This window comes from Arachis hypogaea, chromosome 6 (assembly GCF_003086295.3).
Source record: "Arachis hypogaea cultivar Tifrunner chromosome 6, arahy.Tifrunner.gnm2.J5K5, whole genome shotgun sequence".
Taxonomy (NCBI): domain Eukaryota; kingdom Viridiplantae; phylum Streptophyta; class Magnoliopsida; order Fabales; family Fabaceae; genus Arachis; species Arachis hypogaea.
In genome coordinates, this window is record NC_092041.1 from 80,543,242 (window position 1) to 80,565,968 (window position 22,727).

The 22,727-nt window shown below is 34.8% G+C and overlaps 1 protein-coding gene across 4 annotated transcripts; it reads left to right on the top strand.

Annotated features, from left to right (window-relative positions):
• Positions 1–8,835: 8,835 nt before the first annotated feature.
• Positions 8,836–17,413, top strand: LOC112696768 (ubiquitin carboxyl-terminal hydrolase 5). Of its 4 annotated transcripts, none has more exons than XM_025749632.3 (14): positions 8,856–9,211; positions 10,399–10,478; positions 10,557–10,653; positions 10,871–11,015; positions 11,136–11,195; positions 11,290–11,385; positions 11,485–11,883; positions 12,505–12,645; positions 12,735–12,905; positions 14,217–14,474; positions 14,566–14,714; positions 14,833–15,369; positions 16,203–16,476; positions 16,594–17,413. In XM_025749632.3, the coding sequence occupies exons 1-14, from the start codon at positions 9,096–9,098 to the stop codon at positions 16,753–16,755; spliced, it is 2,685 nt and encodes an 894-aa protein (XP_025605417.1). In that variant the 5' UTR covers positions 8,856–9,095; the 3' UTR covers positions 16,756–17,413. The 4 variants fall into 4 exon arrangements, with proteins under 4 accessions (XP_025605415.1, XP_025605416.1, XP_025605417.1 ...); XM_072197166.1 differs by having other exon boundaries at positions 16,612–17,413; XM_025749630.3 differs by having other exon boundaries at positions 8,836–9,211; positions 10,399–10,653.
• The last annotated feature ends 5,314 nt before the right edge of the window (positions 17,414–22,727 follow it).

Consider the following 22,727-nt stretch of genomic DNA (forward strand, 5'->3'; position numbering starts at 1 on the left):
TAGAATTTAGGAGAAATTATTTTCAAGCTGTTATTCAAGTAAAGAGCTTTTCCAAGTTATACAAGAACTCAATTAGAACAAGGGTCATACTTCCATTCCACCCAAATTCATATGATAAAGAACAAAAATAATTCTTGAAATATAAATCAGTACATGAATTAAAATAGAAAAAATAATAGTATCAATACATACAATAGACAGTGCTCCTAACCTTAACAATGGAGGTTTAGTTGCTCATGGTTCTGAGAGAAAAACTAGGATTCGTAAAATTGTAAATTGTGGAATGAGGTAGAAGAGAAGAGAAGAGCCCGAAGGGCTAATTCTTTTTTCTTTTATATCTAATCCTAATTAATATAAAATACATTTCCTAAAACTAAAATAATATCTTTTCCTATTTATAAATAAAATAAAAGTTTAAATCAAAATTAATTTAATTGATTCGTGCAGCCTTTGGAATGAATTGGGGACCACTTGAGTTATTAAGGTCCACGCTGAACTTGGAAATTCTCAAGTTCAGCGTGGATGAGGCAGTGGCTTCTTCATTGGCTTTTCTTGAGTCCACTCTGAACTTGAAATAATCCAAGTTCAGCGTGGAGTGATGCGTATCTAACCCCTTTGGAGCGTTGAACTAGCGCTGAACTTGGAAGGAGCCAAGTTCAGTGTGGAGGAAGCAGTGATGCTCCCTTGGAACTTCTTCAAGCTGGCGCTGAACTTGACCATTGTCAAGTTCCGAGGTCACGCGCAATTCTCCTGGGAGGTGTTGATGCTGGCGCTGAACTTGAATAGGGTGAAGCTGCAAACGTTCTTCGCTCTCTCCATTCTCTAGCCTTGACTTAAACTCCGTGAAATTCATCCAGAATGCTACCTGAAATAAACATAATTATGCACAACTCAAAGTAGCATCCATAGTGGCTAAAATACATCAAATCTTGATTAAACTTAATAATTAAAGTTCAAATTCACTAGAAAAAGATAGAGAAGATGCTCATGCATCACCCTCAACAAGAGCTTTCCAGATATTGAGCCACCAAAGCACGAATCATCTCTCAAAAAAGAGAAGAATCCTAAAAAGAAGGTGCCAAGAGGTTGGAGAAACAAAAAGATCTCCATTGAAGGCTTCTCACCTGGGGACAAAGTGATGCTAGTCTACCAACCAACGAAAGTGTCTCCACACTTGTCTGGATACTATACTGTGAGTCGGATCCTTTCACTTGAACACATAGAGATCATCAAAGAGGATACCGGAAGGAAATTCACTATAAGAAGAGAAAAGTTGAGGCATTATGATTTTCAGCCTCCATAATCAAGGGACAAGATGTCAAGCTAATAACGTAAAGAAGCCTTTGTTGGGAGGCAACTCAACCAGAGGTAACTTTCTCTTTTTAAGTTGTTTCAATAAAATAGTTAAGTAGATTTCTCTGTATTGCAAGGATCTAAGTTTGGTGTTGCACACCAAAACAATTCAAGGGTGAATGTGTGATGCCAAGTTTGGTGTTTCACCACAAATTTCACTGAAATACATTGAAACCTTCTAAATAGCATGACTGGTCAATGACTCCAAACAATCATGGAAACTACTTAACAGTTGTTTAGTTTCTAGTTTATAGTTTGTTTTCTTAATAAAAACACATGATTTTTCCTGCATGTATTCAATCTGCTGCATATAGAAGTAGGCAAGGAACTAAGTTTGGTGTTCACACACTAACTTATGTTCAGAAAATCACAAGCATACATGCATGCTAACTATCTCTCAAGTGCTTGGAGAACAAACAACTTCCAATATCTTTGCAGGAAGTCAATCAATCTCGGGGAAAGATCATGCACCATCATCCAAGGAGATAAAGAGGAATACAAAGGCTACGGATGATGATAGCAAGGAGGAAGCAAGAAGACACCAAGAGGTTGTATTGTCACTTAACTGTTTCTATGTTTGAAGTGTTTTAATTGGAAGTATAATTGTACCCTGTTCTCATGATCACTTGCATTCTATTTGTTTGTCTTTTAATATCATTTTAGCTTGCTAGTCTAATTTCTTATGTATTACATCTTGCTTGAGTTGTATGCTTTACTCCCAATGCTTGAATAAAAGAAAAATGTTGTGAAACAGAGAAAGAGTAAAAGTCCATTTAGTTAGAAGATAGAATAAAGATCCTAAGGTTATGTGGTGCTATGTGCTTGTTCATTAGTTGATTCATGAATAAGGCTAGAGGTTAGCATGACTTTGAGATATGAACTTGAGTTACATTCGATGAGACTTGACAAATGAAAGAGGTCCATAATAAAAGAAAGAAAATGCAAGAGAAAGAAACAAAAAGAAATAAATAGGGCTATGCACCAATGGCTTGAGATTTTGAATATATGCATGTGATGCTCTTGCACAAGGATAAGCTTGGACAACTAGGTTCTAATGGGTGCTTCATCACATGGAAACTTGGGTTAACTAACCCGTGATTGCCAACTAAAAGTCCACCATCAAGAGCTACTTTGAGACAAAGCATTTAGTGACCCAAAGAGGTGCTGGGCACCAATGTCCAAAGAACAAAACAAGCTAAATGCCTGTTATGTGTATGTGCTAAGAAGAGGCTTGAGCAAGTACGCCCTTAGGGGTATCTCAACACCTAGCATCTTGAACTAACCGGGGCGGAAATGCTGGCTGAAAGTTTACTATAAAGAGCTACCTTAACACATAGCATTTAGCCTCAGCTAAGCAATAAGTTTCAATCAAAAAGAAAGAGAGCAAGAGAAACTCAAACTAAGGACCAAACAATAACAAGTCTCATAGGGTGCAAACAAAGTAAGGATCCAAAGGAGTGTCACCACTTTAGCCACAAAGAAGAATCACTAAAATATCATGCATGAAATCCCATGAACCAAGGATTAAATGTCTTCCAATAAGGACCTATATCCTTCTCTGTTTTCATTCATTCTTCTTATGTTTTACTGCTTGCTTGAGCTCAAGCAAGATTTAAGTTTGGTGTTGTGATGCCTAGGCATCTTAAGCTAGTTTCACAAGCCTTTTTCATTTGTTTTGACTTGGTTTCATGCACTTTCTTAGGCAATAAGTAAGCATTTGGATGAGAAATATATGCATGCCTTGATTCAATCAAACATTGTTAATTATGTTTATTTTCATGAGATTTATGCAAGAATTACTTAATGCAATGAATGATGCATTATCTTGAGATTATGGCAAGGATTTGATGCATTAGTTTGATTGATGATAGGTAAGAAAAAGCAAGAGAAGGGCAAAGAAGAAGCAGAGAAGTCAACGTTGGTGGCCAAAATTGGCTCACCAACGTTGCCAAGGAAGGAGCAAGCAACTTTGGTGGCAAGTTGGCTCACCAACGTTGCCTACAAACGTTGTCAAGAGGAAAGCAAGCAATGTTGGTGGCCCAAGTTGGCTCACCAACGTTGCCTATGAACGCTATCAAAGAGAAAGGAAGCAACGTTGACAAGGAAAAGGGGAGCAACGTTAGTGGCCAAAGTTGGCTCACCAACGTTGTCCACCACGTTCCAAACATAACAAGCAACGTTGGTGGCCCAAAGTTGGCTCACCAACATTGGTGTGCCTACGTTACCTAAAGTTGGCACACCAACGTCTTCGATAAATTCTCAAATTGAAGCATGGAAATATTGGCAGCGACGCGCACGCGTGAGCAATGCGTACGCGTGAGCGTGGAAATTGACAAGCCACGCGTACGCGTGGGCAACGCGCACGCGTGAGAAGATCGTTGGCACACCAATGCTATGTCACTAATGCTAACGTTGACGCCCACGGGTACACGTGACCAGAAGAGCGTTGGTGACAAATGTTAGTGTATCAACACCAGTACCAACGCCAATTTTCAGGGGCACTCATGCAACGTTAGTGCACTAACATCAGTGTTAACTTCAAGAGCCACTCCAAGCTTACTTCAACCAAGGCCAAAAGCCCACATCCAAGTACTTGAAGACCCATTTTTGAAAATGAGAAGAAGAGTATATATAAAGGAGTTTTTGAAGTTGAAAAGGATACTGAAGGATTACAGACTCCAGAGCTCTCTCGCAACCTGGAGGATTAGAAACTCCAGAGAGCTTAGTTTAGGATTTCTTAGTTGTACCCATTTTACATTCTTCAACTTTCTTCTTCATTTTAGTTTGTATTGAGCTTAGTTTATTTTTATGCCATTTCAATTTCATACACTTCTCCTTTTCTGCAATTTTACATTTGAGTTTATATTGAGCTTCGTTTTCTTTCATGCAATTTCAATTTCTTGCACTTGTTCTTAGAGCGATGATTAAGTAAACCCCAATCATTAGTGGGAGGAGCTCTATTGTAATTCACATGATTGAATGAAATTCTTCTTCTTCTCAATCCGCTTGTTGTGGCTAAGAGATAACTTCTGTTTTGATTTGATCTACTCACTTCGGATGGGGGTTTAGATCCATTGAATCTCTATGTGAGCCTCGGAAGGGGAATCATAAAAATTAGAATTGAAGCTCTATCTTTCACAACTCTCTTGATCAATAACATTTGGGAGGAATTGAGATCTTGAGAGTTTGTGTGGCTCATGGATAAGAGATATGTACTTAACCTCTTCTCATGACAATTATATTAAGGAATTGGTAAATTGATTATGATTAGAGAAATTGGGTTGCCAAGAAATTGGGACTCAATTAACTACAATCCACCATAGATCTACTTCATATGATTGAGAAGGAGGTTGAGACCCATTAATTCATGATGGATTATGATATCTCCAATCCCTAATGAATTTTTCTCTCTGTTATTCTTCACTTTGCTTACTTTGAGTTTCCTTTATTTGCTTTGATTTATCGCTTTCTTTAGATTCCCAATACCCAATTCCCATTTACATTTCATGCAATTTACTTTTCATCGTCATTTACATTCTTGCCTTTACTTTTGTATCATTTAAATTTTAGCTCATTTAAATTTCTTGCCATTTATATTTTTCGTTCTTTGATTTCTTTCCATTTAAGTTTCTGCCATTTACATTTTGCAATTTACATTCAGCACTTTAATTTCTAGTAATTTACTTTCAATAAACTATTAGGCAGAACAATTCCACGATTTGTTTGGGTCTTAGAACCTTGGTGGTAATAGAGCAATTGCATTTTGATTATCTATGGACAATGTTAAATTATTCTTTTCATGTATTGTTGTGCTTAATTGTGCTAATTTTGTCTATCTATTTTAGGGTTTAAAAGTCTTACAATTGATCACATAATGGATAATATTTTAAAGGATATCTGATTCTGTTATATCTCTTACCTTTAAAGAATCCAAGTACAGTCGGCTATTATTGTGACTGTTGCCTTGGTTGAAAGATAAAATTTAAAAACACATGTTTCAATTTGGTGAATGTACCATTACATTGGAAGATGTTGAAAAACAACTTAGCCTTCCAACAATTAGTCCACCCATTACAAGACCAACACTTAGTAATTTCAGTGCCTTACAAGATGAATGCATGTTGACTTTTGGAACACTTGCACAGGGGAATTGTAGAGATAGTTTTATTAACTTAATGAGACTTCTTAATGTTAAGCATCGTTTAGAGTTGGCTGATCATTTGTCATGGAAAGGTCAAGTGTCACATAATGATCCTTGTTTGGTATAACGTTTTGTGACAAGTCTAGGGTCAAAATGTATTGGAAATTTCTATTGTTGCTTTGTAATTTTTTGGGGATTAGAAGATACAATTGGAGATCAACTTGCCTATAACATATTTATAGATGTATCTGAGTCCAACGGTATAGATATGTCAACTTTACTAATGGTTTAATCGCTTTTGCAATTGCGTCTGAGTTTAGCTTGGAATGGTCTGAGAAATGGTTGCTCTCGTGCAAGTGTGGCTATCGTTATACTACTTTATCTCCCAATAATACTTTCTTTAGATCATACTAGTCTTGATAAGCCAATCACAAAATATTCTATATTATACACATTTGGCGTAAAATGTCATAAGTTCAAACTTATAAATAGATAATCAACGTCGCTGCAAATTGTATAATCTCTGATTGCTGTGATCACAATCTTTCTAGAACTAAATTCTATTTTGACGACAAACTCATTGTCTACTATAATATGTGGACCTGCGATAATAACACCATGATATAGATTTAAACGGTGCAAAGTGTAACGGACTATATGATTATATAAATATTCAGATAAAACATTCATCAATTCAAAAAATTATTTATTTGCATCTAATTCTTGTATTAACAATGTGACATACCATATAAATATATTACACATTTTGAAATAAGAACAACTTGAATCTCAATTGGTAATTGGACTAAGTTTCTAAATATTAACAAATAATTAATTTACATAATATTTTAATCTATAAAATAAATATCTAATTTAGAACTTCATCGTGTTAAGAAAAAATTGTATTATAATACAAATATTAGTAAAATTATATTACAACAAAATATAAATTTTTATTATCTGCATTTACATATACTCAAAAAAATTTAATGTATTCATAGCCTCAAAATTTGAAACGTTCATAAAAGATATCCTCTAAATGAATGCTGATTTGCTGGTATATTTATCATGTCTTTCACATCTGTCTCAGTAATATAATCAACTTAATCCTCTTCTTCATTTGAATCAATGACATTATAATTGCCTTCAAGTTCCTCTTTACTTTTATTATTATAATTTTCTCATTCCGTGTTCAGGTTTGGTTCTTCAACCTTATAAAATAACTGTTAAAACTCTATATACATCTCAAAAAAGGATACTTATGATTAAGCTTAGTTGAGAAAGTTTTTTTTTTCAAGCTTTCATCATGAGTGACGTACATTGTCTGAATTATTTTGAACCCACAAACACTAATACCAAACACCTATATAAAATAATTGTCAGCCTCTTCAGTATTTAATAATCTATGTTTTGATAAACAACACTCCTGAACTCTTCAAACGATATTGTAAGAAAAATAACAAAGACATATGAATTATCACACACAAATCTCACATCTACATATGTTTGTGATAAAAATTGATCATTATAATACACTCTTAAACTAATACTATTATATATTTTTTTCTTTAAAAAATTTATTCGTCGCTGTCACTCAATAGAAAAGAAAAATGAAAAAAATTTTGCACAAGAAAAAAAAGAAAAGGAGCAGATGGAAAAGGAAACATATCCTGTGAATTAAAAGTTTTTTCAGTTTAACAAATTGTTACCATTAAATTCAAAATTTCAAAATATAAAAAATATAAAAAAATTATTCTATAAATTGTGCCAAATGATATCAATTTTTTTAAAATTATAAAATTTAAATTATGATAATAATTACCAACGATTTGTTTTAAAAAAAACTATAAAATTACATGAAATAAATTGCTCTTCCATTTTTTATTTAAAAAATTTGTTGGCAAAAATGACTTTCATGATTTTTTTTTGATTGAATTTTTAAAGTAATTTCTGAAACTTATAATTTGGTCTTTGGAAATTATAGTGGTTCCTTGATCCTTTTTGACAATAATTCAACAAATAGAATGATAAATTAACACTCCAATGCTGCACTAAACAATGGTAAATGACATTGTTTGTTTTTGGGTCCAATGAAAACATATGCGATGCTATTTTGATTATATATATATATATATATATATATATATATATATAACATTTAAAATGGTTTTTGCATATATTAAATTGACGTCTCATCTATTTTTATTGACATTTAAAATAGCTTTCGCATATATCAAATCGACGTCTCATTTGTTTTTATTGAGCGTTAAAAGCAAACGACATCTTTCTACTAATATCTAGTCTAACGTTAGAGTATTTTATCTCATTTCATTTGTTAAATTATTTCTAAAAATCAATCTTAGGGGTGGAAAAAGGCCAGGCGGCCTGCCAGGGGCCTGCAGCCTGGCCTGTGTTTGGCCTGGCCTGGCCTGGCCTGTTATAAAATAGGTACAGGCTCAGGCTCTTTTAAAAGCCTTAATACATTAATAGGCCAGGCCCAGGCTTACTAATTAGCCTTTTAGGCCTGTCAGGCCTGCCTGGGCCTGTTAAAATATAATTAAATATATAAATAAATATTTATTATTAATAAAATTATGAGATATTTTAAATTTATTATATTTTATTATAAATATTTTTGTGTATTTTAAATATGTTAGAAGTTTAAAATTTTTTATAAATATTAAATATATGACATATTATATATAACAATTTTTATTAAAAAATAATTTTTTTAAATAATATTTTTATTTTGTAAAAAAAAAAATTATCAGGCCTTTTAACAGGCTTCAGGCCAGGCCAGGCTGAATAACAGGCCAGGCCTAGTACTTTATAAAGAGCCTATAACAGGTTGCAGGCCAGGCTCAGGCCAATCAACTGTATGACAGGCCAGGCCTATTAAGAGCAAAGCCTGACCTGGCCTGACCTGTTTCCACCCCTAATCAATCTCAAAGACAATAATAACATTACTGAAATCTTAAGAACTAAATTCATGCATAATATAAATCTTAGTGATTATTTTAAAAATTTAGTCATTTTTCTCTTCTTATAATTATCATCATATTAACGAAATGTAACGAAAAAAATCACTATATTTTAACAAATCATGCATGAGAAGGCAAAATAAAAAAAAGACTGCACAACAAGTGCATAAATTATAAGCAAAAGATATGATAATTGATAAGTGAACACCATTTTAAATTAAATGAAAATGCATTTATTTTACTTTTCACAAGTTCAACAAATTAAGATAAGTATATAAATTTTTACAATTACTAATAAATTAGTTTTTCCCAAAAAAAAAAAAATAGTGAGTGTGAAAATGAAACTGAAAATAAAGTTAAGGGTAAATGGGTAAGTGCGCATCAAATAACAGCAAGAAGTGAGGGAAAACCCAGGTTTCAGTGTTTCACCCTTCCCTTCCTTAATCACTCTTCAGCGCTCCAATTAACAACACACTTGTCCCAGATTTCGGAGTTTTCTTCAGTTTTAGTTCTTCTGCCGAGACACGATTTGCCGAAAGTGAAAGAGAGAGAAGAAAATAAAAAATAAAAAGGAGAAAAATTGGGTTCAGGAGAAGAAGAAGAAGAAGAAGAAGAAGAAGATGGGAGAGATGTTGGAGCTGAGCCCGGACGAAGAGAGAATAATGATCAGAGACATTGCCCTCTCTTCTCAATCTAATAGCAAAGAAGGCGACACCTTCTTCTTAATCACTCAGAGGTTCTTTTCCTTTTTTTTCTTTTCATTTTTTCATTTTTATTTCCCCCCTGAAGATGGTAACTTCTGGAACTCGCTGCCCTAAGTCAGACACAAAGTTCTCATTTTTCGGGGTTCTTAGAATATTTGATTTCAATTTCGCTTCACTTAAAGATACGATGTGTGCCTAATTTTGCTTTATTTGTTTTTTTATTCACTTGAGATTGTAATTTTTAGGAGATGGTGCGTGGATTTTAGGTGAATACTGCTTTATTTTTGGACTGGTTTAATCTTGGGTTGAATGCGTTTGTTGCTTCTCCTGGTGGGTTGTTTTGTCAATAATGGTGATTTTTGTGATTAATAGTTGTTGCAACCATGTATTCTATTCTAACATAGACGACAAAACTAGCTTGATAAGGTGCATTTTAGTAGAATAAACAACCTTATGTTTTGGCTTATCCCTTATCATTGTTGACTCTGACATCTGCAATATTTTACAAGTGAATACTGTAAATTGCTTCCTCTGGGGGAGGGTTATTGTGCTCAATCAATATGCATGCTGAAATTAGGAAATGCAAGGTTAGGTCTAGTTCTGCGCTACTGATTCTGTGGATTCCTTTGAGATGCCAAGGCTGCTTTGTTGCCTTGGCTTGCATTTTCTGCGGACAACTCTAGATTAAAATTTGTGTTCGGTTCATTTCTTTAATGTAGTTAGTGTTTGTTTTATATCATTAATATTGGAATTTGCTTTCTATATTTATTGAAATACTTCCTTGTTTTTATGCTGTTTATTTTGTCACACTGCTACAAAACATTGGCCCCCCATGATAGTACGACAGCCTATCAAACAAATAACGAGAAACTGTTTCAGTGCAACTGTAAGCAAATTGTTCTAAAGGAAAGCAATTACCGTGCTATGTAAAAGCAATTCAGCCTCTATTTTGAAGGTTGATTTTCACATAACACATCTTGGGAGAAGGATCTGTGTGTGCAAAGTTGTCGGTTCCTTTCTTCACAAATTGGTTATTAGGAGTCCATATAGAAAAAGACATCTGTTCTCTAAAGAGTTGATCTTGAAGTCAAACATTGACATTGTATTTACTTTTATCTTCATTTGTGGCTATAGACCAGCTGATTTAGTTTGAATGCTCCCTGACAAATATGTAATCATGTAAGATAACAAGGATTTTGTTTCCAATTTTTTCATGCAGATGGTGGCAACATTGGATTGAATATGTGAACCAAGATCAGTCAAACAATTCTTATGATGGTTCCTCCTTTTTAGAATATGGTGACTTGCCAAATTCAAATGCTTTAAAGAGGCCTGCTGTTATTGATAATTCTGATTTGATAGATGATTCTGTGTCAGAGGACTCTAGTACGGGTATTGATATTCATGATACACTTTTAGAAGGTCGTGACTATGTATTACTTCCCCAAGAAGTTTGGAACCAATTATATGCATGGTGAGCTAGCTTGCTTAGTACACGTCATCTTTGGTTAATCTAAAATGTGAAAAAGTGCCTGGTTATAATTTTTGCTCTTTCTTTTGCTTTTTTGTTTTTCTGGTTTGTTGCATAAGTTTGCAAATGGTTGCAAACTCGAACACTTGAAGATCACTAAACCTTTTTCTGGTCTTTAATCTGAGTTTCCTGACTTAGTTTTTGCCTTTTTCTCTACCAGGTATGGTGGTGGACCTACATTGCCAAGGAAAGTTATCAGTGCAGGTCTTTCCCAGACAGAGCTGGCCGTAGAGGTGTATCCTCTACGGCTTCAATTACTCATGTTGCCAAGAAATGATCGTACCAGCATAAGAATAAGCAAGAAGGTATAATATGAGAGATAATGACAATTGATAGGAAAATCTTTAACATCTCTTGTTTCTTTGCAATTATAGTTTGCTTTATTCATGTTTTATCTACCTCATAGTAGAGAAATTTTTTGGCAGGAAACCATTGGACAGCTTCACAGGAAAGCTTGTGAAATATTTGATCTTCCATTGGACCAAGTAAAGACTTATGATTCCCTCTTGAAATTCAAAACATTTTAAAACATTTTTCACCCTCCTCAGTATATAGTAAAAGTAGTCACCTCTATTGTAGGTATGTATTTGGGATTACTATGCCCGCCGGAAGAATGCCTTGATGAATGACATGGACAAAACACTTGATGATGCCAATATACAAATGGACCAAGATGTGAGTCTTCACATAATTTTATGTTGGATTGTACCTCTTTATCTTGTTTATGCTTTATAACCATTGTTTTTCTATTGATATCTTATAACATTCATACAGATTCTTGTTGAGGTTATCAACAATACGAATGACACAAGCTCTGCCCATGAAAATGGGTCTGCGCAGAGGGAAGCAAATTCTGTTCTTGTCGAGCCTTCAAACTCAAATTTATCAATTGCTGGTGGCCTGTCTGCTAGCAGGGTTCCCTCTAGAAGCTATAATGCAGATCTTTCTTCTTCTCAGAACCTAAATCCTCCAGCCAGAGATGCGGAAAATCCTTATGGGAGTGGTGTCACCACACGAGGTTCAGTGAGTGGTCTCACCGGACTGCTGAATCTTGGCAACACTTGTTTCATGAATAGTGCAATACAGTGTCTTGTCCATACACCAGAGTTTGCTAGGTACTTTCGGGAGGACTATCACCAAGAGATAAATTGGCAAAATCCATTGGGCATGGTTGTAAGTATCATGTTAAAGTTAGTAAAAATGAAGCCCCCCCCCCCCTCCCCCCTCCCCCAGTCCTTACTTTCTCTTTTTTTTTTTTTGTTTAGATCTTTTCTCTTGTGTACTTATACTTTTTGCTGGAATTAATTTAATGTGTGCTACACAATATTAGGGCTTAAGTTCACTTTTAGCTCATCGCCCTTTTATTTCAATTTGAGTAATTTCATTCATGCAGTTGTTGATAAAAATATGCAACTTTTTCTGAATGAGGTCCAGAAGTGTAATTAAGCATAGTTTTAACGTGACCATGAATGGAAAAAAGGCTCTTTTTATGTTTATTCTATTGTTCTGCTTTTCATTTAGTTACTATCATGGGTTTAGTATATTTCTTTCTTAAATATAAGAAAAATTTAGGCCTGTGGCAACATTTATACTTTATCTTCATTTCCCTTGATTCTTGATAGCATTTGTGGGAGAGATTCTATGCCTCATGCTTTGGTTATGATAAGGTTCCTTTGAGTTCATCTTCTTGAATGCTCCCTTCACTTTATTTAGTTGGGGAGTGGTTTTACTCAACCATTTGATAACTATCTTATTTGCAAATTAATGTTCTAAACAGAATTAACCATTATGTAGGGTGAGCTAGCCCTAGCCTTTGGTGAGTTGCTTCGTAAACTATGGGCACCTGGGCGAACACCAATTGCTCCTCGGCCTTTTAAAGCCAAGCTTGCTCGCTTTGCACCTCAGTTCAGTGGGCACAATCAGCACGATTCTCAGGTTTGCTTGTTGATTGAATGTTTTCACAATCTCTTTTATTTTATTTCTATGGCAAGTATGTGACAGCATTTGTTTTACTATTTTGTCAGGAGCTTTTAGCATTTCTGCTGGATGGTCTTCACGAAGACTTGAATCGTGTTAAACACAAACCATATATAAAGTCTCGAGATGCAGATGGCCGACCAGATGAAGAAGTGGCTGATGAGTATTGGGCAAATCATATTGCTCGCAATGATTCCATAATTGTTGATGTTTGCCAGGTGAATAAAATGGAACTTAGTAAACTTTTGTGAGGTTTTCATTGTTATTTTAATGCCATCCTGTGAAAAATAACTTGAACTTGCATGGAGAACCGGAAATGGTCCATTAGACTCATGTGAATTAATGTTAGCATTAAGGCTTGAGATATGGCTTCATGCAATCATGCGTAATTCTTTCCATGAACTCTTTTTAATATGCGGATCTTCCTTGTTACTTCTAGATATGATTTGAGGTTTCCTTTCACCTATTATATCCATTGAGATAATCCGTATATTTGGACAGTCTGTTGCTTAGGCATCCACATATGTACAATTATGACACTGTTTTGCAAGATTTTCTGTCAGCTCAATTTCTATCAAGTATAGTTGTTCCCTTGAGAGAATATTTAACTTTTCAATGATACCTTTCCTTGCTTTTGTAACATTCTGACATATGCATCTCCTAATATCTAAGAATTTCTGATGCTAGTAATTAACAGTCAAAGTCATATAAGTTATCAATATAACAATCTGTTTGGGGCTGCTTTCTTCTTTCAGAAACTATTGTGCTGCTGATTTGCAAGACTTTTATCTAGTAATGGTATTGTTTCATTTATTAGAAAAATGCTTGGTAATTATAGCAAATTAAAAATCATATAACATAAGTGTGATGTGAGTCATTAACAAATCATTATTTTTCAAGCATGGAAATAAGAAACACTGATTGTGGGCTTTGTTAAAGAGAGAAGAGAATTGTTAATTTGTTGCTAAACCACTATCTTTTTCACTTGGGAAAGAGTATAGTGCCACCTTAAAATTTTATTATTTGGCTAGCATATTACCATTACCAATTTAACAAATCCTTCAGCTTCCACAAAGGATCTATTGGGTCAGAAATTAAAGCTTGCGGACTAATTGAGAGGATGATTGATTTGGACAAATCCACTGGGAATAAAAAAGGATTACACCATTTTTATGACTGTAGTCACCCTTTGTTTCCTTAGGATCATATTTTACTTCTCTTCATGAAAAGAATTGTTTATCCAAAGGGAGGAGTGGTTCTAAGATAAGAGAAATGATAATTTCAATCCACTTGAGTTATTTTTGTATGTCCGGTGAATAGTTGAAGCATAGCTTAACCAGTCTTACACCAGAAACTCCAATATAAAAGTATTGATTGTGTTCATTAATGATGTGATGCCACTGTTGTCCAGAGTTTCAACTTTAGTCTCTTGATTGTCGCTAGAAATTGTTTGTGCATAATATCTACTCGCAGCTTTTTATTTTAGCATGTAACTGATCAAGGTCACTGGTATTTCATTACCATTTTAGGGGCAATACAAGTCAACATTGGTTTGTCCAGTTTGCAATAAAGTCTCTGTCACGTTTGATCCTTTTATGTACCTTTCCTTGCCACTCCAGTCAACCAGCAGCAGGACCATGACAGTGACAGTTTTTACTTGTGATGGAACTGCCCTGCCATCTCCTTGTACTGTAACTGTGCCTAAGCAGGGACGCTGCAAAGATCTGATTCAGGCTCTCAGCAATGCTTGCTCACTGAAGCATAACGAGAGACTGTTGCTTGTAGAGGTGTGTATCATGCTGGAATAATAATTAAATATATGGGTTAGAATTACATTAATTCTAACTTGTGTTTGTTACATTGATGAGCCATTCACAGGTACGAAACCATTTGATTCATAGATTTCTTGAAGATCCTCTTCAGTTGTTGTCCACTATCAAAGATGATGACCATGTTGCTGTTTACAAGATTCCAAAGATAGAGAAAAACACAAAGTATCTGCAGTTGATCCACCGCCGGAGAGAGCAGTATGTATTTTTTCATTTATACTTTTTTTATGGTAGTTATATGTTGTGTTAAATAATCACTCTGGTTTGTCTCGAAACTTTAGGCATATTAATTTGATAATTTTTTTCATACGAGCAGTGACTCGCACACTGTATCAGGATGGAAGCCATATGGAACACCTATTGTGTCATTGATCTCATGTGATGATCCAGTTACAAGAGGCGATATACAAGTGATAGTTAATCGTATGCTCTCTCCACTGTTGAGGAAAAGTGGCAATACAGAGCACACTAATACAGAAACCAGCATCACAAAAGCTGCTGGCGACAATGCTTCTAGCGATGCATATGCTACCAACTTGGTGTCAAATTCAGTAAATAAGGCAGGACGAATGCCAACACTACCCCTTCTTTTGATAGATGAAAGCAATGCTTGCATTGATCTTTCTATGGGAGAGGATAAAGTTGTTAAACTTCCTTCTTCGTCAACACTTCTAGTGTATATTGATTGGTCTCAAAAGCTTCTGGAGAAGTATGATACTCATCCACTTGAGACTTTGCCTGAAGTTTTAAAATACGGGCCCGTGTCCAAGAAAGCTCGTACTGAACCCCTCTCATTGTACACCTGTTTGGAAGCTTTTCTGCGTGAAGAACCTCTGGTGCCTGAAGATATGTGGTTTGTCCCATCTCCAACTCTCTTATCCTATGATACTCTCCATATCCTTATTTTGTGCTCAGTCTGTTTTATGACCTGCATATTTTGTTCTGCATTGCCCTAAAAGCTCAACTAGCTTGTGCAATAAAAGAATCTCATGAAAGTGAATGAAACATGTGGTTGAGAATAATGGGAAATGGTGATTACACACATCATTGAATTTACTACCATGCTATGTGGTGATATCTTCCCTTTTTAGATATGGCTGCTTTTCATGAACTATGGGTGGGCTAGTTCTTAATATGTTCAATTAGAGTTTTATGGCCTTAGGTTTCAAGTTCTATTGCAGTTGATTTTTTATTGCATTCTTGAAATTTCAAAATGTTTAATGCAAATTTTACACTGAGAATCTTTGATAAAAAATTTTAATCCTTTGTACTTCAACATATTGAATGCATTACTTCTAGCGGCTGTAATATATGCTGTTTCTCCTGCTCTCTCCTTTGTGCTTTTGTTGAATGTATTAAAACTGTTGCTTTATAACACTTAATCGAGACACTAATATTTGTTGTTTTTGACTATATACATTCTTTAGTTGTATTGCTATATCCTCCAAGCAATTTGCTATGTACATTAACACAATCTTAGAATAAAGAATTCGACATACTTGTCACTTTTGTATTATTTTACATTTACATAATTTTCATGTTATTGAGATACTTTTCTTTGAATTAGCATTCTTTAGATGAGTTATTATATCCTCCAAGCAATTCGCTATGAACATTAAAACAACCTTAGGTAATGGACAATATTTAGATGCGAAGTGCTAATGTCATATGTGTGTAAAATCTTAGGTACTGTCCCCAATGCAAAGAGAGAAGACAAGCAAGCAAAAAGCTTGACTTGTGGAGGCTCCCAGAGGTTTTGGTCATTCATTTGAAGAGGTTCTCATACAGCAGGTCAATGAAGCATAAACTAGAGACCTTTGTTAACTTCCCGGTTCATGACTTTGACTTAACGAACTATGTAGCCAATAAAAACAATTCTCGGCGTCAGCTGTATGAACTGTATGCCCTCACAAACCATTATGGTAGTATGGGTAGTGGTCATTACACTGCACATATCAAGGTATGAGCATTAAACATTTCATTTCCTTTTAAGTTGATTGGATTTCTTCTGTCCATTTTGCCTAGCATCTATATTGTTACGTTCTTGGCCGATTCTTTGGAACAATTTTGATGACAGGTTTTTCCCAATGTGCAGCTCTTAGATGAAAACAGGTGGTACAATTTTGACGACAGCCACATATCACCCATAAGTGAGGATGATGTGAACACTGCAGCTGCCTATGTTCTATTTTACCGGAGGGTGCGGAGTGACGATGATTCTGTTAGCAATGGGGCCTAGTCTTCTGTGTTGTCGACAATGTCGTACGATGCATGTGTCAATAAGGCATCTAGTTATAATTCCCAGAGAAGTTGTAGAAACTAGATAGGTAGCAGCTCAGGTGTCTCAATCTAGGGATTTTGTTATATGTATGGAATACAAAATCATGTTCATATTAGAGTAGTAACGGAGTTAATAATCATAGATGAACTTTTTAAACTTTTGTTCCTTTTTCCCCTCTTTTCCTGTTGACTTGATTACTGGATCGGGGAAGTCGAAATTGAAATGCTTTGGATTCAGAAGCACATGGCAACTAAATTGATCAATGCAGGGCCTTTCTGAGCATGCCAGCAGCAACAATGTGACACCATGCAATTTTTATCTCGAGAAATTGTAATTAAGAGAGTTTTTGTATTATATTATATTATTTTATTTTATTCGATGAACATTCAACATTCTGCAGAATCAGATGTGACTTTAGCTAGAGGATTCTAGGTTTAAACTTAAGTGGGAAAGGCTAGGGATAGGTGTTGTAGGTTGAAACAACAAAGGAGGGTGTATCTGTTACCTTGCAGTAATATCTGAATATGTAAGTGGTATATCTGTTTGCTTATTGTTTTCTTGTATTTGTGTAACATATCATAACATTTTTAAATTTGAGTAGGGATTTTTGTTATAATGTATTTTCAATTTGTATTTCGGATTCGGATATAATTTGAATTTAGGTTTCGGTTGTTTCTTTTTTTTTTTTTTGGTGACTGAAAATATCAAAAAACATAGAAACAAAACACAAGCCAAGCCAAACTAACTAGAACCAGCAGCCTCTTGCACTAGGATTTGCTCCAAATGCTTGATCCAAGAAACATGAGCTGAATCACTTGTTCTAGATTTAGCCAACCAATTAGCAACATCATTAGCTTTTCTTCCAATAAGATGGAATTGAACCCCCAGTGATTGGACAAAAGATCTTGGAGCTTTAACGCAATATTCGTCACCTCATGTGTTGTGTGGCTGGTGATGTTACTCAACACAAGATAGACATCGAGTGAGTCCGTCTCACAAATAACACTCGTGCAATTAGTTTTTCAGGCTAACATTAGTCCCTGCCAAGAAGCCAGTAGCTCACAACGATAAACAGACCCGAAAGGAAGAGTACCTGAACGACCTAGCACCCATCTCCCTCTATCATCCCTTAGAACACAACTAAAACCAGCTCGCTTGACTCTATGAAAAGCACTAGTATTGTAGTTGACTTTGAAAGTGCCACTGGGTGGAAGTCCCACTTAAAGTTCCTATCAATATCTGAATAGATAATCCAGTTGTAATGAAGGTTTCTAAGATCAAAGTTCATATTTCTATCTAGAATCGCCACTTTCTTATTGGACCAGACTTCATCTTGGTTGAAAACCTCGTGACATCGATGCCACCATATCCACAATATTCACGATGCGAAGAGGCAGTCCTTTCTAGATTTGCCCTTTTTGAGCCAAGAAGCTAAATTGGACGATCCCCTGGTCTCGATGAACGAAGGGTCGAGGATATTCCAAACAGTTTGGCCCTGTCGTAATCTCTAAAACAGTTTAGAATTGATTCAGAATGGGCACCACACCTCTTGCAAATATCACTAGCTATTAGCTTGCGCTTGAACCGGAATGCGTCAGTAGGGACAGCATTGTGAAGAGAAAACCAGAACAAGAACTTGATCTTCTTCGGGATGAAAGGCTTTCATATCCAATTCCAGTCTTCGCTTTCATCCCATTGGAATTTTCTTTTCTCCAGCCAAAGATATCCACTTCTAGAAGAATTCTCTTTTGTTGAGGCCGCATCCCAAACCCACCCTGGGCCATAATGGTTGTTACCAAGAACGGCAACTCGATTAGGGACGAATGAATATGATGAGGAAGAGGAGAATAGAGCTTGCTAAGATCCCATCGACCATTACATATAACATCATCTAGAAAAGGTGGAAGTCAGTTATATGAACGTAATGAATTAAGTCTGCAAGCTTACCCAAAGAAGACCATTAATCAAACCACAATGATTGATCTAAAGTACCATAGTACCACGCAAAGCCCTCTTTTAAGTTATTGAACGCTTTTATCATATTTTTCCAAACATAAGAAGTCCCCACAACCTTTCCCAACAGACTTTAGTTTGGTGATAAATAAGGTATATAATTGGGATGAAAGAATGATACACTTTTAATATTGTCAAAATTTTAGTTACTATAGCTAGTATAATTATATAAAAATGTAGCAACCAGAACTCCCCAATTTATAACGTGTTATATACTATTCAACGGATGCGAGTTTGTGAATAGTGTATAGTATCATGGTATTATCAAAACCAACCCGTTGTGTCAAACAAACACTACAAGAAACGTCGTTAAAATCGACGGCCAAATCGACGGCTTAAAATTCGACGGCAAAATAGATTGTGAAGTTGGTCGCTATTAAACTCGTCGATTTTTCAAAATTCTAATAAAATCGACGGCTTGCCTGACCGTCGATAATAATTTAATAAAATCGACGGCGCTTCTATCTATATATGAGTTTGAGAATTTTATATCCTTACTAAAATCGATGACATCGCCGTCGATATTATTATATAAAATTGACACCATTTTTGTCGATATTTGATCCAATAAAATCAACAACATTTTTGTCTATAATATGCTTACTAAAATCGACAACAGTGCCGTCGATATTAAGATCCAATAAAATCGACACAGCTGCCGTCGATTTTATTATTCATATACTGACAAATACTATGTCTATATTTGAGTTTTCTTGTCTATTTTAAAATTAAAAAGCGACAACTATTCTGTCAATTTTAATAGATATGTTTTAATTATTTTTTCTATTTGAAAAATAATAAACAATTAATGTAAATAAATATAAAAATAAAATTTATATAAAATATAGATAACAAGACAAATAAACTTTTAAATATAAAAAAAAATTATACTAAATATTAGATAATGAGTTTACAAACTTATCAAAATAATAAATAATCCTCTAACATAAATACTCAAGACAAGATAAATAACTAAACTTAGACTTATATTTGTTTAAATTGCAATCTACTAATAATACAAAATATTCCAAGTAAAGTAATTAAATAACCTACTCATACTCGTCTAAATAATCATCTGAGTCATCAAAATCGTCAGAATCATCCTCCTTTTGAGAACTCTGTGGTTGTCCTGGTCGCTGCAGAATAGGTGGGAGTTTTCTACCTGGGGCTGGGGTTGGGACTGGGGCTGGAGCTGTGCTTTTCTGAGAGCTTGGAAAAGTAAAAGGAGGAGGTGGGGGAACACGTGATCCAGAACTACTAGGACCCATGACCCTCACATACTCAGTCAAGATGCTCAATTGATGACTAAACTGATCCATCTGTGAGTTACTGGTGTTGAGATCCTCACGCAAGGACTAAACAGTCTGTTGCCACTCTCTTTTCTCCCTTTGGTAGCGGTCTTCAAGCTCTCTATATTTAGCGGCATATTGTTCAACTTTCCTATTGAGTATTATGATTCGTTCTCTAAGATCCAAAATATCAGCGTTGGTGGTCGTGGTTGGCCCATCAACTCGAGGTCACACCATGGAAGAGTCCCTTACCTCACCCATGCCATATACCCTACCTCTTCGTTTTCCACCCACTGTCTTAATCCATATGCTTTCTACCCACTGTCTCAACCTGAAACATATGCTCTTGAAATATATCCTACAATGAAAAGAAATGATTGATAAACTACTATAAGTATTAATAATGCATAACAATTAGATAACAAAATAGTTACAATTAATAAAGGTAAGTTACCTTTGTCTTTCGGGAGTGTTCATCAACCCATTGAGTCCTATCCTCTTTGCGAGTATGTGTGTGCTAAAGAAACTCATCCATACGTGATAGTTTTTCAAGCGAATGATTCTACATAATGAGAGAAACAATATGACACACTGTCACTGATTGAGGGAAAAAAATTGCATATAGTACTGTTGAGATATGATTAGTTCTGTTGTGTCTATATTGTTCCCATGTTACAACTTGCCAATCCTACACTTCATTTACAACAGAATCAAGTGTCCAAATTGTTCCCATGTTAGCTCTTAATTCCCTCCCTTGTTTGACCTCTTTGTGATTCTGACGGAGTGCGTAAAAGAACAACCAGTAAAAGTCACCGCATTAGACATGAAGAAAGAAATAATCTTAATCTTAAAGAACCTCAATGGGAGACTTGACAATAAGAAGCTAGACATGGTTTAATGGACTTCAAGTTCACCATCAGTGGTCAAAACTCACGTTTAGTTGCAACTTAATAATCCATCAAGCTCATTTTGTTTCAATAAATCATAACACAAGCACAAATAACAGCAACAAAATGGCCCAAAGCACATATTACATACCCTTTTTTTCTCTTCTTCTTCTTGATGTTACTAGTGATAGTAACTACTTCTCACAACTAATCATGATAGTAATTACTTCTTCTAAGATATAATAAACAATGAATGATCTCTAATTAAAAATATGATTTTACTTCCCAATGAATGGTCTCTAATTGGTTTTTTTCTCCCTCCTCCCTCCTCCATCAGGCAATGATTTCAACTCATTTCTCCCATTAGTTAAAGATCAGACAAATCTACTTATCAAATGGTAGAAGACAATAGCTTATGATACTCATTTGTATATATACATCTGTAGGGTATGGACAAGGGATTATAATTGATGAACCATGACCTTCAAAACTCAGATATTCTAATAAGAAAAATTATAAATGAAATAAATAAGGTAAACAAACACATTAGAATTGCTGTGAGTTTTTCTTACTTGTTTGGCCTTAAGAAATTTTCAGAACAACAAATATCATAGTAAAGATTGTCTTTAAGTAAAAAAGAGGGTTCTATAAGCAACTTATCAAGCGTAACCTCGCTTTTGGAAAGGTGGTGCCTCTTGCAGTGTGAAGGGAAGTACCTCGAGTTGATTTTCTGGCAGCTGCATTTCTCGCCTATCATTGTCTATAGGCATCAGTGTCCCAACGTCTCATTAATTTACCAAGAACTTCTGGTGGGATCCAATATGGACGAGCACCTTTTTTGCGAATGGCATGGAGCATACCTCGTAAGCGCTTGGCAGCCCTATCCCTCTAAGCTTGATAAATATCATCCTCCTTCGTATCAATAATGTCAAAGCATTTCTATTTTAAAAAAATCCTCTTCTGTATCAATAATGAGACTTAGGTATGGTAGTTTCAATCATTAGAATAAAAAAAATCACATTTTATAATATCACTTAAAATAAATGTTAAAATTGTTGAGACAAAAACACTGCCAAACTAACTAGTAAGTATACTATTAGTAGTATATCACATACCATAAAAGCTAAGATTACCTTTTTAGTGATAGAAGAAGAAAAGTTCATGGAAAAGAATCTCATCCCATATATATCCATGGTGGAACAAATCAAGAAAACAACCACTGCTTATTGGTGTAGTAGGAAGAACTAGGCACCTAGCATTTCAGGACTAAATAGAAAGAGCAACACCAATCACCATTTGAAAGTTATATATCAACATGACGTGATCTTTTCATCATAATAATTATGCAAATTATTTATACATATATCTTCGTCATCAAATGCATATGTATATAACATGTTCAATTCCTTTATGTGTATGAGCCAAAAAGTTATACAACTATGGAAAACATGAAAAGCATATATATACCATGTGCTATTCTCAAAGAATAATTGTGAGTATATTATTGATTATGTGCTTAATTATATTGATGATGAATGCTTTGACAGTAGTTTGAACATTGTTTATCAGTTTGATCATGTTGTTATATCAAAAGTAAAAAATAAAAAAAATATATAAAAAAATATTTTGGAGAGCCGACACTTAAAAATATGTCCCACTGCACACATAAAAAATTATACCATGCAGGGTAGTTTTTAATTATTAATATCTGTTTAATTAAACAGATATAGTAATTAAACAA